Source organism: Molothrus ater, chromosome 3 (genome assembly GCF_012460135.2).
Source record: "Molothrus ater isolate BHLD 08-10-18 breed brown headed cowbird chromosome 3, BPBGC_Mater_1.1, whole genome shotgun sequence".
NCBI classification, from domain to species: Eukaryota; Metazoa; Chordata; class Aves; order Passeriformes; family Icteridae; genus Molothrus; species Molothrus ater.
Window position 1 is genome coordinate 30,628,723 of NC_050480.2, and position 15,784 is coordinate 30,644,506.

General features: G+C 47.6%; 1 protein-coding gene across 1 annotated transcript in view; it reads left to right on the forward strand.

Moving 5' to 3' along the window:
* Positions 1-15,784, forward strand: part of MDGA1 (MAM domain containing glycosylphosphatidylinositol anchor 1) — a 148,375-nt gene that overhangs the window by 94,747 nt on the left and 37,844 nt on the right. Inside the window, exon 11 of the mRNA XM_036380252.2 lies at positions 864-1,015. Coding sequence (XP_036236145.1) covers positions 864-1,015 — 152 coding nt within the window. The remainder of the gene's footprint in view (positions 1-863; positions 1,016-15,784) is intronic.

A 15,784-nucleotide genomic window follows, 5' to 3' on the forward strand; every position in this document is an offset into this window, starting at 1 on the left:
AACCAGTTGTGGGTAAGACCTTGAGTTGCCTGTGCTCCCTGTGCATTAGTCCTCCAGCTGCTGGGCTGCATGGCAGGAGCCTTCAAATTCTGTTTGGTCATGATTCAGGACAGAAACTGCTGGGGAAATGACGGGTAGTCCCTTCTTCTCTGAACTGCTTGTTTTCTCTCTGGTACGTCTTTCCTTCTGTGTTTCCCTTCTCCAGCTGCACTTTGTTTTTAAGGAGAGACATGGGTTTGAAAAAGACATCTCCGCCCCTGTCAAAGCTCCCACTGCTTTTACCCAGGCTGAGGTCACTGTCCTCTTTGCTGCCGAGTTGACTGTTGTGTTACAAAGAGGCTGGAGCACTGTGTTGCCAAGGCAGGGGAGATGCAGAAGGAGCAAGGTCTCCTTTTTAATGCCATGGTCTCTGTGTGATAAATAACACTTTTCCTATGACCTACTGGCCAAATGATCTTTCCTCAGGGTTTGTTAGCAGGAGTCTCTGTAAAGCAGCAGATGAAACGGGAGAAATGCCAGTTTAAAGCTGTTACTTCAATCTAAACTACAAAGCAAGAGAGAAAAGATTAGAGCTGGTTCCAGCTGGAGAACTGGAGTTGTTCCCACCTTCTCAGGTGCTGGTCATGTCCCACTGGTGTTGCAGGGCTACTAATCCTCCCAACAGTTTAGGCTGTGAAAGCAGTAGTGATTCACAGAAAACAGTGGCACATTTGTGCAAAGTAAAGGTGTCCATTGTGTTAGAGGCAGGTCGATAAGCTGGGTGAGTGGAGCTCTTCCACTCTCACCACGTGTCTTTGTAATTTCTGTTCCCCTTGATCCCACTCTTTTACTTTCCTCCCTCTTTTTTCTTTTCTCCCCTCCAGCAAAAGCTTATAGCCCAGAGTTTTACTATGACACTCCCAACCCCACCTTGAGCCAGAGGCAATCCAAGAATTACTCTTACGTCTTGCAGTGGACCCAGAAGGAGCCTGATGCTGTGGATCCCATCCTCAAGTACCGCCTGGAAGTCCGGCAGGTAAGGTCTGCTCTCCTGTAGCCCCAGCATATGGCCTTTGAGGAAGCAATTACACCAATGTTTTCTTGCTGATCGAGAGCTGAAAGTGATGAAATTGGCAGATCCTGACAGTCTTGCACCTTTTCCACTGAATGGAAGAGACAGGCCAAGTGCACAGCTCAGTTTTCACTTTTACCTTTGGGGTTGGGTACAGTTGAGGTCTTTCAAAGCCCTGTGGCCCCACTTGGGCTGTTCATGCTCAGTGTTTTGAATGGGGTTTCAGTGGGAACAATGCCTTACAGTCATTAGTTGGTGGTGTAGATTTTGTAGGCCAAAGATTCAAACGAGTGGAATTCCATCCTCCTCACTCGTATGGAAAAAAGGGAATAAGCTGAAGAGCTCTCCAGGCAGGAACTGCAGGAAGAAGTCAATGGCTGTTTGTGTTGCAGAAGGGCTTTCATCCTGTCACACTAACTAAGCTATTTGGACTGTATGAACTCTGCAGGGGAAGAGAAGTGGGTTTCAAGTCTTCTGAGTTTGAAGGAAAATCATACTGGGGGTTGGGGGCTGGGGTAGAGAACTGAGTGAAATCTGAAGACATCACTGGTTGGAGAAGGTTAGGGAAAAGAGTTTGATGTGTTTAAAGAGCACATTATCTTAGCAGGATTGCCAGGTGCTTTCATCCACACCCAGCAAAGTGCCCGCATTCAACATTTTTGAAAAATGGGGACACGTAAAATTGGTGGTTCGTGCCATTCACTGGTAGCTGAGTAGCAAATGCATTTTGCAAGGAAAATTTTGTTTACTGTAGATAGAAAACAAAATAATTAAAAAGATTCAAGTGTCTCTTTCCTCTAGTTCTGCACAGTAGGCTCCAGTTTTATGTCTCCATTTGATTGTGAGCTCTCTGGGGTGGGACAGCCTTTGTTTGTTACTCACACTGTATGGAGCACATTGTCAGTACTTAATAATAATACAGGACCCGGGGGAGCCTCTAATAATGAAGGCAGTTTGTCATAGTAGGTCTTCCCTCTGAGCCAAGTTTTGCTATTATCAGCACTGCAACTCAATGAACAAATTTGTGGGTTTTATCCTTCTCCAGTAAGTTGAGGTTTTTTTCCTTTTTGCACAGTGTCTAAAAGTAATCTTGGTTCTATCCTTCTTTGAGCTCCTACTAAAAGGGATCAAGAGAAGGGAAAATCACTTTTCTGCTTTAAGTTACGACATGGAGGGAGCTGAGTGCCATGCAAATTTAAACACACACACCCAGTTTGGTTCATACCCCACTGGTTACTGCCATTACTGTTTTGTAGCATCACGATGTAGCTGTGACTACTGAGTGTTGTGTTTTAGAGGAGCATGGTACTGAGGCCCTGCTGTAGCCCAGTCATATGTATGGGAAAGCTCTTGGAAATGGCTACAGGTGTCATCCTGGTGGCCTGGGACTGAATAAGGATAGGCAGAGAGAGGAGGAGAGAGGGAAGCTTTGTAAACACTTCTCGTCAAGCACGAGAAGGAAACACTTTGTTGTGATACTGCTGTAAAAAAGGAACCCTTCCCTGGATGAAACTAAGACACATTGGAAAAGGTTTCATGGCATTTCCTCCTCCTGGCTTTTCTCCAGTGAAAACATTTGCATTTCATGGTGAGGTCTCCACTTCCATGAGCCATACTGAGGTCTTATGGAGCCCTTTTCATTTCCTTGTCCCAGAGGATCACATCCCCTCTCACATCCAGCCTGCTGCTTCCCTTTGTTCATGTGCTGCCTTCCTGGTGTTTTCATTGTGACATCTCACTTGGGCTCCAAGCAGCCTTGTGCCACCTTCTGACCTTTAACTCCTTCCCTTGCTCCATCACCTTCTCTCATTCCTGTAGATTCTGCTGCTTTATCACATCTTCTTCTCTGTGCTGGGGCCCCTGGACTAAGTTGTGCATCCTTCTGTTTCATTGTTGGACTGCAAAACGTAGTGGCCTTAGTGAATATAACTGAAAAGCTCAAAAGCCTAAAAGTGTTACTGACTGGAGAGCTCTTAAGAAAGGGGATTTGTCTGCCTGAGCGTGGAGCTGCTGTTTGCCTGTGCACACTCCTCACTGGACATGCTGGCTTTACAGGCATGAGCTCTGGTGGCACAAAAACCCTCCTAGAGAGCTCAGATTGGAGTGGAATATTGTCCTTAGGTGAAACGGGCCTTACACGTGGCCAGACACAAGTGATTTATTGCCAGCATCAAGCTGGGGAAAGCTCACCCAGCCAGCCAACCCACTTTCTCCCCCAGTCCCTGGAGTTCTGCAGCCCCAGTGATCATGGCAGGGGCTCTTCAGGACAAATGAAGTGGCAGCCTGCAGTCTTGGGTTAGTGAGGGGCTGTCAGGGGGAAGAGTGGAGGAAAAGAGGAGAATTAACTCTTGCTGAGCTGGAATGCAAAAGGCAACCTGCTGGGATGCCCACTGGTTGCAATTTAGTTTGCTAGTTTCATTTCACACTCCCTGGTTTGCTCAAGGAGCTCTTGGCATATGTAATGTGAAGATGCCCAAGTAGGAGGATGCTTTGCAAGGCACCTGGGAATGCTTGAATTAAATTTGCTTGCTGCAGCTGCTGAAATTGGGGCTGGGTGAGAGTCAGAGTGCTGCTTATTAATTGGCTGGCGCCATGCCTCCTCCAATTCTTCCTGTTCAGAAGCTTCCTAGGGCATTTTGGGGGGGATTGCAAGCAGTCTGGGGGAATTTGGTTTCCTAAGCAATGTGTGGGGGCTCCCAGCAAGATGGGCAGATGCACTTCCACCAGAGCTGATTGTTCCCAGTGCTGCAGGGCAGGCTGAGCGGCACAACAGACACACCAGTGCCAGCAGAATAAGAATTAACTTTTGATTAAAACCATATAGGCAGCTTGACAGCTTGGAGCCACTGACCCAGGAAAGTGCATATGATAGCAACTTGGAGCAAGCTTCTTGTGAAGCCTCTACTCTACGTCCCAGCAAAGAGGCTGTAATTTCTTGGAGGGGACCGTTCAGGTGGGCTTAGGCAGTGGCATTGCTGATGACAATTCAGAGGGGAAAACGTGCCCAGCGAAGAACAGCAGGGGCCTCACAGCTGTCTGTCCTGACAGCTTGGGTGGTTTTTCCTTTCTTGCTGCAAGGCAACTGATCCAAATGCCAACCACCTTGCTCCACCTTACCCAGTGACCTCGATGAGGTCACAGCCTTGGGTGGTTTGGTTGTGGGCAGATGCCACAAGGCTTTAGGGCTATTTGTTTGGTCAATTTTTTTTTTCTTCCATGTATTCTTGCAGTGTAGAAAAGGCTATGAAGTACTGCCTTCCAACTGAAAATTATTTTCATTGCTTGGGGATTCATAGCAGCCTCCCCAAACCAGATCTTTGCTTAAAAAATAAAAAGCCTTTTAAGTTGCTTGTTTTCTCTATGTATTTTATACCCGTCCCAGGGCTCTGCTCTAACATTAAAGAGAAATGAAAAGCCATCTAATACTGCAAGCAGGTTGCATCATGGAGGAAAGATCTAAGTTGGGCTGGTGGTTATGGTTTTGGGGGATTTTTGTGGCAGAATAACTGTGCACTTAATGAGCTGGAATCCATCTGTGACCTGAGGCTGCAAGAGAAAGAGGAAGGAGAAGCTCTTGGTGCAGTAGGAAAGTTTAATCTTCATTGTTCCCCTCAAGGCGACCTGAGGCTGCTGTGTCCTCTGTACTTTCTCATACACAGGCTCAGGCCAGAACTGGGCCAGCTTTATATATTCCTGGCTTTCCCCTCCTCAGAGCAGGCTGAGTCTACATGCCAGACAGACCCCTGAAATTTGCACTGGGCCAGGCCCCAGACCTATTTGCTAAATTGCTCCCTGGGTTGTCACTTCAGATTAATTCCTGTCAGGGAGACCATCTAATGAGACTGGCCCTGTGCAATGCCTGAGTAATTGTGTGGTCCCTCTTTGTTTCTACTTACATCCCCTCCATGTTGGATAAACATTCCCTGCTGTCTACAAAACTCATCTGGGCTTGGGAGCCGGCTGCCACTTGCCTCATCAGCCATCCAGAGCAGCATTAATGAGAGCTGCGGCCGTGGGGAGCCTGCATACCATGTGGGGAGGTGACAGATAACAGAGCAGTTGGGACAGACACAGGACAGGGGCGTTAGCAGGAATTTAATGACTGTGATTAGAGTGGAAGGTTAACTCTGCTGATGGCCATCCCAGCACAGCGGGAGAGGTTTTATGCCGAGGTCCACGGACTATGGATCTGTATGACTTAATTTCTTCCTCTGAGTTGTTCTTTTTCTCTCCTCTGAGCCCACTTGGGCAGTTTCTGTCTGCTGCAGCCTGTCTTTGGTTTCATGGGCTCGTGGAGGCAGTCAGCCTTCAGAAGGCAGGGGCGTCTCTCCCTCTATGCACAGAGCAGGGGTGGTACTGCACCACAGGGAGGGTGAACAGCAGTGCACCTGCCCACACTTCCCTGTGGATGTTTGTTTGAGAATGCCTTTGGGTCATAGGTTAGAAATGCTGTGACTGCAGAAAGGTGATGTACTTGAGCAGTGGTGGCTCTTGTAGCAGCCCAGCGGCGTATCCTGGGCTGAACAAAATTCCTTTTCTTGAACAAAATTCCTTTTCTTCTGCACATGCAGCCATGGCTTCAGGCAAGGATCAAAAAACGAGCAGCTGGTGCCTTAGGGGGTGCCTGGGGGCTGCACCTCGGAGTGAGGGAGGGAGGAGGACAGGACACCAAAGGCTTGGTGAGGAGGCAGCTCTGCACAAGGCAGAGTTCAGTGTGGCAGAACTCGCTTTACAAAGGCTCTGACATTTTGCTGGCTCCACAGCACAACGCTGCCATTGCCAAGGCAACTGCTGCAGACCAGGTTGGGTCTGCAGCCCTCATCCCAAGGCTCTCTAGTGCATTGTGACCCCACTGGCCCCATCCATACAGTACTATTGCAGGGAGGTTTTCAGCTGGGGGATGCTGCAAGAGTTAAGGAGATGATATCTGGTTTAGGACTTAACTAAAAAGCAGTCAGGGCTATCCTAGTTTTCATACTAGAAAATGAAAAGCTTAAAGAAGAGTTGTAGCTTGTGAGCTAGGGAGGTATCCATCCTGCTCTGGATAAAATATGCTGTGTGGTGCACTGGCCTGGTGTTACCTGGAAAAAGGGAATACGGTGCCACATCCACCAAAAAATCCTCCAGCTGACAGGCTGCTTAATTGGACAGGCCAGTTTGATGTCCAAGGTAGGACACAGACTGGGCACATGGAACAAGGATGTGTGAGTTCATTTACCCAGAGCATCACAGTTACAGCTGGCTGCGACCAGGAAGGGAGTGTGGCTTTTCCTGAAGCAGCACATCGTAGCCTCATCACTGCACTTGATGCAGGCTCTGCTGGTGCTCTCTCACTGGTGTTAGGACTGGGGACTCCAGTGACTTGGCTTCACAGTGTTTGCCCAGCACTGAACCTCAAAGCAGACCTTCTGTTACAGGATGGCTCATAAGTCACATCTGTCAGAAAGCTTCTCTGGTCCTCTCTTCTTCTTTTGCCTCCCTTGTCTGCCAGTTTGATGCTTGATCACAGGCTGCTGTCATATTGGATATCAAATCAACACAATTCCATCTACCTGCAGAACCATCCTCTGTAGTGGAAAAGGTCTTTTTTTTAAGCTCTAACTATCCTATCTCCCTACTGATGCTCTTTTTTTTAATTTCAACTTTTGTTCAGGCAGTAAGAATAGGTAGATTATATCTGTGCTCTCAAGACAATTGCATTCAGTTGTGCTAGTGGCCTACATGATGCTGGGCAGGATTCATCCCTTAGGAAGAGGTGGAAAAGGATGCAGAAATAAGCCAGTGCCAGTGGGAGGTGTGCTTGGTGGATGGTTTGAACAGCCATCACGATGCAAAGCCAGGGAAAGCAAGAGGGGGGAGAGGAGGCTCTGCCTTTCTAGGCTGCAGAGGAGGAGGAGTTTGGGACTGAGTGTCAGCTGCATGCCCCTGGAAGGAGAGCTGGCTGATCAATAACAAATGGTGGACAAGCAGTCCTTGAAGCTTAATAAGATTGCTGTGCAGGACCTGGAAGTGAAGCAGTGACTTTGCCACGGGCATGTGGGAGTGAAGACAGCAGGATCTTACCTCAGCTGTGCTCTCTCTGCCTGGAAATGGGACACACCATCAGTCACTGCAGCTGATAGCACATTGAGCCATCTCTATTTTCATCCCTAGCAATCTGTCACAGAAGGTGCTGCTAGAACAAGGTCTTCTCCACCTCTGTTATAAGGGAAGATCCCAGGATAGCTGAATGTTTGGTGGGGGTGGAAACAAGGAGCTTTTTCCGTGTTTCATGTTTGTACTCTGTGTTGGCTAAGTCGACAGCAGCAGAGCCTCCAGCAGCACAAAGGAAGGGAGTTTTCCCCTGGCCATTCCCACTCACTGCAGGTGGAGATGTCTGCCGGGCCATGGCTGCTGTTGGCTCTGTCAGCCAGAGACCAGAGTGTTTTCTACAAGGGTGGCCAGGAAAGCTTGGCACAGGCCTGACCAGCACTGATGGGTCAGGTGTGATCTCAGTGGAAATGACTGGTAGCCATGGGATAAGGTTTCCCCCTTTGGTAGTCTAATAGTTTCCAATGCCACAATTAGGACTTCTTCCCTTTGCCCGTGAGAACTTAGCATATGATGCTTAACTACTGAATTAGTTTGATTAATTCTGTCTTTTTCCATTCACAAATTGCTCTTCAGTATGATACATGGCTTTTCTGAGCTGGTTTTCCCTAGTCCACAGGTCATCTGTAAGCAGTTAGTTGGAAAAATTAGTAATATGAGCAGTGGCAGATCAGTTATGCTTCAGTCTAAGGTATAATTTCTCTTCTGTGATCATCCAAAGTAAGTAAAGTGTAGTTGATTGACCGTGGCTGGATGCCAGTTGCCCACCAAACTGCTCTATTATTCTCCCCTCCTCAGCAGTACAGGGGGAGAGAAAATAAGATTGAAAAAAACACGTGGGTCAAGATAAAGTCAGTTTAATAACCAACTTCTAAGGCCATGCGCAGAATCAAAGGAAAACAATTGATTCTCTACTTCCCAACAGCAAGCAATGTCCAGTCCCTTTGTGGGAAGCAGGTCCTCAGTACATGCAGCAGTTGCTCTGGAAGGCAAATGTCACAGCCATACTTTCATAACCCTTTGGTCGGTTTGATCAGCAGTCCTGGATATGACATCCCCTCCCAAGATCTTGCCCACCCCCAGCCTGCTGGTGAGGGGAGAGTGTTGGAGAGGCAGCACTGGTGCTGTGGGAACTCTGCTTAGCAGTAGCCAAAACACTGGTGTGTTATCAAGTTCTTTCTAGCTACCCACACAAAGCACAGCATTGTGAGGGCTCCTGTCGGGAAAATTACCTCTGTCTCAGCCAGATCCAAAGCCTAAGGAAACCTGCCCAAAACAGGGTAGGTGACAGTGTTACAAGGTGTCTGGCCAATCATCAGGTGCCTGGCAGAGAGATTTTGTCTTAGCATTAACTTTTTTAAGGACTGCTCCTGATGCCATTCAAGTACTTAAATGGGCAAGAGGGAAAGCAGGATATTGTTTAGCTTTCCTAGTACAAGGGAATATTTCGAGCACATGTCCCAGTTTTAGCTGTGTTCAGAATAGTTACAGTTACTGAGAAGAGCAATTCAAATAATCTTGCTGGACAGGCTCATATGATCTTAAAACACATCTAGAAGGAAAATCTCATGTCTTTCTAGCTCCTAACACCACTGTTCAGTGTTCATTTTGGGTAAGAAAAATGTGAGAGAAGAGATAATCAGATTCCCCAAACCAATAGACTCCTCATAGCAGCTTTGCAGGGTACAGATGTTGTTTCCACACCACTGTGCTTGTTTATATCCAGCAGGCTCTTGGCTTGTGTTTTACAGAGCTAAGTACAGAATGAAAAATGCTTACTCAGTATCAAAGTCAGTCTTTTTTGTGCATCTCTTATCCACACTCCTTCGGTGGCTTCAAGGGGTTCATGCTTGAGTATTGAGTCTTTCTGAAAGTCCCTGTTGATAGGCTGTGATGTGGCTTCCTCCTGATTGCTCATCTGTTCTTTTTAGTAGTCAGTCTGTGTTCCTCCTACTGCTTCACCATCTTTTCTTTATGGACCTTTGTGCCTTTTCCTGCTCCCCTTCCTATATTCCACCTCTTCCTTCTTTTGTTTCTGTTTCCTTTTTCTGGGTTTGTTCTGGTTTTTGTTTCTTTTTTCCCCTGGCTCTCACTTCCTAGAACACATTGGAGAGAAGAGATAAGAGTGTGTGAAGGAGAAGGGTTTGGAAGAGAGATGTAGTCTCTCCCACAGCTAGTCACAAATGGAAGGAGTAGGCACTAGATGGATGTTTTGGCTGTGTATCATAAAGAAATGAAGTGGGCAGCATGGAGCAATGTGAAGGGCTTTATGGGTCTCCCTGCATATTCTGTGCTGCCTCTGCCTCTTCTTTATAGACAGCCTAGAGGCTCTGGAATGATACTTACCTACAAACCTTCATTACAGGTACCAGAATGGAAAGTTCAAAGTCACACAAAAAGGTTGTTTCTGCTCCAGGAAGCATCAGCCCCATCCTTTATTAGTCGTTTTCAAGGGTGAAGGTGCCCTAACAGAGGGCTCTGCCAGGGTCTGTAGAGAAGAAATTAAGCTCCTGTTGGTGGAGCATGTCCTGTTTGCAAGTTACACCCATATTTTAGGCAAAGTGGCTCAGAGCTCAACCTAACTGCAGCTGGGCAGACTTGGGCTGTGCAGAGCCAAATTGTTTTTTTTTTCTTGGAGTCAGAAGTGCTGACAGCACAGTGCATAGACACATGCATGGGTCTGGCTGCAAGCAGCCAGTGTGTCCAGTGCAAGGAAATTGGTGAAAGAGGAGACTGTGCTTACTGATGTAGGGATGGGTATAAAATTGGATCAGTAAGGCACCAAGCAGTGCTCATTTTCAGATGTGAGGCTCAAAAGAGCCTGGCACCATTGCTCTCTGCAAGAGAGGGATGTGGAGGAACATGAGAGATGGTGTCTCTTACCCAGCTCGTGCCCATACAATGGACAGAGAGGTGATCTCAGGCTCTGCCGTGCACAGTCAAGAGTCAGTACAGGCAGGAACTTGCAGTAAGAGTAGAGAGCTTCCAGTCTGAAGCAGAAGGACTACACGTGCCCTCAGGGTTGAAAATAAGGCTGTGAGACAGTAGAAGAGAGTCTCAGTTAAGGCTTGTGCTTGACTGCCTCTCTGACAGAGTGAAGGCTAGGTCTGTTCTTCCTTAGACCAGGGAACATACGCTAATAAAATACATATTGCTTTCTGATCAGATCCTAATGAAAGACATTATTGAAGAGTGTGGAACAAGCACTTACAGTAATTCATGACAGCACCAATTTGGCTTCTCTAGGAAGCCATAAACTGCTGCTCTTGGCACCTAATGAGGATGGGCAGCTGATTGCCTGTGCAAGAGGAAGAGAGAGACTGACTCCCAGCCTCGATGGCTCCAGCTGTCCTCAGAAGCCACTGAAGGTTGCAGTTGCTTCTCTTTCTGGATTTGGGAATGTTTCAGCTGAGAAACTGGGCCTCCTGATAAAGGACAATTCTGTACAAAAAGCTTCCAGGACTCCTCATTTAGGCTGAGTAATGGGTTTGGTTTGGGCATCCATCCTTGCTTAATCCCAGGATCTGAACCTGTGTGCTTGGCTGATGAAAAACATAGGCATGAATTTCAGTTCACTGATGTGCTTGTCTAGGAAATGCCAGCTTTGTGCTTGCAATGTGATTATTTGTTCTGGAAACCCCTTAGGAGTTATGGTTATCAAGCAAGGAAAATGAAATAAATCCAGCTTTAAACTTACCTTAACCCTTTAATTGGTGAGGTTAATGCTTGACATCATTTCCATCCAAGATGGTGATTAACTAACCAAAGAAAATATTCTAATTTAATGTCACAGGCAGAGAACGTTTGATGGGAGATTATAAAGAAGCATCACAATGACTATCTTCATATCCAAACCAAATGTCTTCCCTACCCAAAACTTACTCAAATAGTTTTTTTCCAGAGTAGGCAGGCATCTTCCCTGCAGCTGATACCAGCCAGAGTTCAGAATCCCCTATTAGGATTGTGCTCTTGAAATTTTGTGCAGCTGACAGCAGGCTGGGAGACAATGCCACCTTGGTGAAGGGTTAGGAAGGATTGGAAGAAGGATCTGAAAGATGGAAAACTATTTGAGTGGTTCTGGTGGGATGAAATGCAGTGGTACAAAGGCAGGGTCATAGATGCAGAAGGTGCTGCAGGCTGGAAGCTCATCTTTGGAAAATGAGTGCAGTGCTCAACTGAGTTGACTTCAAGGAGCTGCTGATGAGATGCAGGTGTGAGAAAGGGCAAATGTACTCCTAGATGAAACCAGAGGTACTTCTGGGCAAGGTGGAGAAGTGCCATTACATCCTATATGCAGGCTGGGCACTGATCCAGCAAATGGGATCGTGCAGAAAAACACTGTAGAGTCAATCCTGGAAAGTGAGAGTCTGTGTTACAAGGGAGTCACAGAGTCTTAGCCCAGCAAAGCAAAGGCTGAGAGGTGGTGAGATTCCTGTCTGTAAAACATCAGGGGGTCAAGCAGCAGCGAGGGAAAAGAGCCACTGAAGCTAAAGGACACTGCTGGCACAAGATTACTGGGTGCAAGCTGTGTGTGAATAAATTCAGTCTGGAAATGAGAACATTAGGGCAGCCAGGCTCTGGAACAGATGTCCAGGGGAGGAGCAGGCCCAAAAGGAACAAACCACTTTTAAGATAAGATGTGATACATACATAAAATTAATAAGTAGAGGCAGCCCCTCTGGTGACAGGGGACTGGACCCTGTCAGCCACGAGTGTGGATCCTTTGCTGTGTCCTAGATTGTAGCCATGTTTTGCCCTTCTCTGAACTCTGGGGTTTTATCCCTCTGCCAAAATACAGAGATCAAGCATCCAATTCATAGTGTTCAAAAGGAATGTCAAAGACATCTTCCTCTGCTCTGCCCTGTGGTGCCAAGGTGACATCAAGGATCACAATCTCAATCCACTGCTGTGTGTCAGAGTGAATAGGAAGAAGGGGAAAGGAAGGGCCAGATTTATGGCATATTTTTCCAGCTGTGTGGAACATATTGGAGCCTCATGTTCAAGAGAGTTCCCTAAAATTTCCTGTCTCCTCCTCCCTCCTGACCCTGTTCCTGAGAATTTTTCATTCCACTTTCCCAAGAAATTCTTTCTACCCGTGGAACTTACATGCTGAGCTCTCATTCTCCAACAATGGAGAACTGGATAATTTTCTTTCAATCTTTGGTACTATAAACTCCAACACACATAAATTCTGTAATCATATTTCCTTTTTATTTTTTTTTAACTTTAAGAAATCCATGGCATCTAAACTCTTTGAGGTTGCCTCTCTGCCCCATATCCTGTAGCTTTGGAGGCAGACTTGGGGCAGGAATTGAGGACAGGGAATATCTGATGAAGTAGCGGGAGGTTTGGCATTGCAGAGCCCCATGTTCATCCCAGGAGCTGTTACCAGTGCCATAAACAAGCTCAGCCCCTTCCATTACCTTGGGAGTATCTGTCCTGGCTGTCCCATTGTGGTGAGGGCAGTGGTGTGATTGTTTCTGGTGTTTGTGAGCAGCACTCCCTTAGGAAGGGAGCAGCTGTATCTTAGCTGGGCTTTGTTGGGATGAGGTCATTGCAGCCGCAGCCACTGGGGAAATCTGATAAGAGATGATGCCTGCAGCACTCTGGGATAAAGCTGTGTAAGGAAGCCAAGATTCTGTGCAAACAGGCTGAAATGGTACAAATGGGAGGCTCTGTCACACCCTGGGTGGCATTGCCTATCAGAAGATAAGTGCCCTTCTGCTACTCTCACTTCTCCTGGCCCCTTGCTAAACAGGGATATCCATGTGTGCTGAGAAACTGGGCAGCTTGGCACTGAGCTTTGAAGACCACCTTGATTGCTGGTTGCTTGAGAAGTACAGCCCACCAGCTGCACAGGCAGTTAAAGATTATTTTGTCCAGATTATTGCCCCATGCTTCTTTTCAGACCTTTGTGAGATACCTGTGCTTCCTGCACCACCAGGCCCTCCACAGCACCTAGTCCAGTGGCTGTCTGCTCTCCAGAGTGTCCTGACACTACAAATGAGAGAGGAGGAGGAGATTGGGGGAGGTTAGGACACCCCACCTGCACACAAGCAAGAGACAGCATTTATCTGGTGTGCAGAGCTGCACAGGGAGCAAGGAAGAGCCTGTCAGAGGGATGGAGCCTGCGTGCAAGGCTGCTGTGCCACACCAGCCTGCCTTTATCTGCTGCCTTCTCTGCCTTCAGAGAGGCTGGAGAGGCTGCAGAAGGAGCTGGGAGCTGTCCCTGCAGCCCATATCTGCGGTTAGTGAGGCTGGAGAGGGAATGCAGACAGCCATCCCTGTCTCTTTTGTGCTGCAGGAAGGAGCAGCCAGGGGAATTTGAATGAGGCTGAGAAAAAAGAGTGAAAGAGTGAGCGTGTGTGGAAAGGATTTGAATGGAGATATTGGAAAGCAGAGCTGGTGCTTGTGCCCTGAGCTGAGAAGTTGCTGAAGAAGTGGGACAACTAAAGAGAGAGCATCAGGAGTGAATTGCAATGCTGGGAAGCTGGATGCCTGCAAAACAGTTCCTTTGCTCTGATCAGCTTGTTGAGGGGTCTACCTGATTTTAATGTTAATTTTTCTAGCTGTTATTTGTTAGAAACACCTTTGGGCTTGGTGATGAAACAGATTTTCTTTCTAATTTCTCGTTTCAAACAAGCATTAATATGCAATTGTGAGACCACGTGCATGGCTTCACAAGCCACACCAGTCTCAGCACAGGTAGATTGTTGTGGTGGTGTAGAGCAGAACCACAAGAGTAACTCTTGACAGATGTGTTTATTAATATCCTTCAGCTTTATTAAGGCTTCTAGCTGGTACTCATCTGGCATAAACATCATTCAGTCTGAAAACATCATCCTGTTTTTTTCCTTTAATAGCCTATATAAAGAGAAAATGTGGGTGTGGCAGCGTCATACCTTGAGCCCTATGACAATGCCCCAGCTGAGAATGGAAGCAGGGTCAGGGGTACTGTGGCATCCTGCTTTTATCTCTGAGACTCTTGGTGTGTGTTCCCAGTCTGTGGGCCAGCTTGGCTGGCTACAGTGGGACAAGCACTCTGCAAGCATCACAAGCTGGCTCAAGTGACATGACAGGGCAAAGGGCAGACAGTGCCCACCAACAGGGCAGGTGAGGGTGAGGAATGAGGAAGGGCAGCCCCAGTTGCAGCTCCCAGAGGTTTGGTGGCTGAGTGCATGTGAGTGAGTTCTCCCCTGATTGCTAATACTGCTTACAGGGACAGGGACAGGGACAGGGACAGGGACAGGTTGCATACATTGCACATGAATACATGCAAACCACATGGAGCTGACTTTGCCCTTTGTAAGGTGTTTCTAGAGAGCCCATTCTGCAAGAACATTCTCACCTCTGCAGCCTGTGTAATATTCACAGCCAGCTGGTAGGAACTGTGGATTTGTTTGGGTTTTTTCCTTTCCCATCCCCTTCCTCAGAGTATTGGGAATGGAAGGAGGTGAAGGCAGAGGCGAGTGTGTGCTTTGCGCAGTGCTCTTGTTCTGGCCCCTGGGCCAGCCTGCTGAGCCTGGTGATGAATGAGCTTGTAGCATGAGCTCCTCCACTGAGGCTTCAGCGTCTCTAATAAGGTGGCCAGTGTTTCCCTGTCCTCTGAGCCAGCCTCTGCTTTATTAATTGCACTGCAGCAATATTAAACTGGAGCACAGGGTCAGCGTGATCCAAGGAGAGATGCTGAGAAGGGGGTGGAAGGGAGAAGACACCAGGATAGCACAGAACACATGGAGAGGAGGCAGGGAAACAGCTGGCAATTGAAGTGGATTGAAAAATGGGTTCCTACTGGACTGATGCATGCAGCTCTGCACAGACCTGCTGCTGGCAGTCAGGGACACAGAGCATCATCAAGGAGGGGGATGCAGAGGCAGACTTTGGCCTTTATGTCTCTGTCTGCTGGACCTGTGCTAGTGACTGTAAGCCAGCACCTGCTCCACATGCACACAGCAAGCAGCTGGCTGGAGCTGCCCCCTTTTCTCCCTTGCACTAATTTCATGCCCTTTAAGCTGTGCTGGCAGCGCACCTGGCTCTTTCTACTGACAGCTGCAGCTAGCTCAGGGCCCATGCTGCTTTTCACAGAGAAGCCAGTCTTTCCAAAGACATCCAGGGCCAGTTCTGTTGTGATGCCAGGACTGTGGAGACTGTAGTAAAGATGTGCAGAGGGCAGTCTTGCTGGCAGCCAGTTTCTGTGTCAGTCCGAGCTGCATATTGGATAGAGACAGGGCATACACTGGGAGAAGATATAGCTACAAGATATTTGGTGGAGGGAAAAGACCTCTTAAAACTTTACCTCTGAGCACCAGGAGGAGATACATGCTGAGCCTTGGCTGTGCCTTTCCCATTACCTAGTGATCCAGGTCTCTTCTAGAAAGCAGGGAGGTTGCAACCCATAGGAAGCATATGTGCCTTTAATTATTTCTGTTTTGCAGCCAAACCTGGGTGGCAGCCAGTTATTTTTTTGATTACACAAGTCCCTGAGGATAGACTCAACTAGGGGATCCAGAGCTTTGCAGTGCAGACTGAAGGCTGATCTCTCATTTTGTCCTGGATTAGATGATGTGGGAGAGTATGTGATTTGACCTTGCTCCCAGAAGCCTTAAATACCCAAATTCCACCTAACTCCCAGCTGAGGTGGAA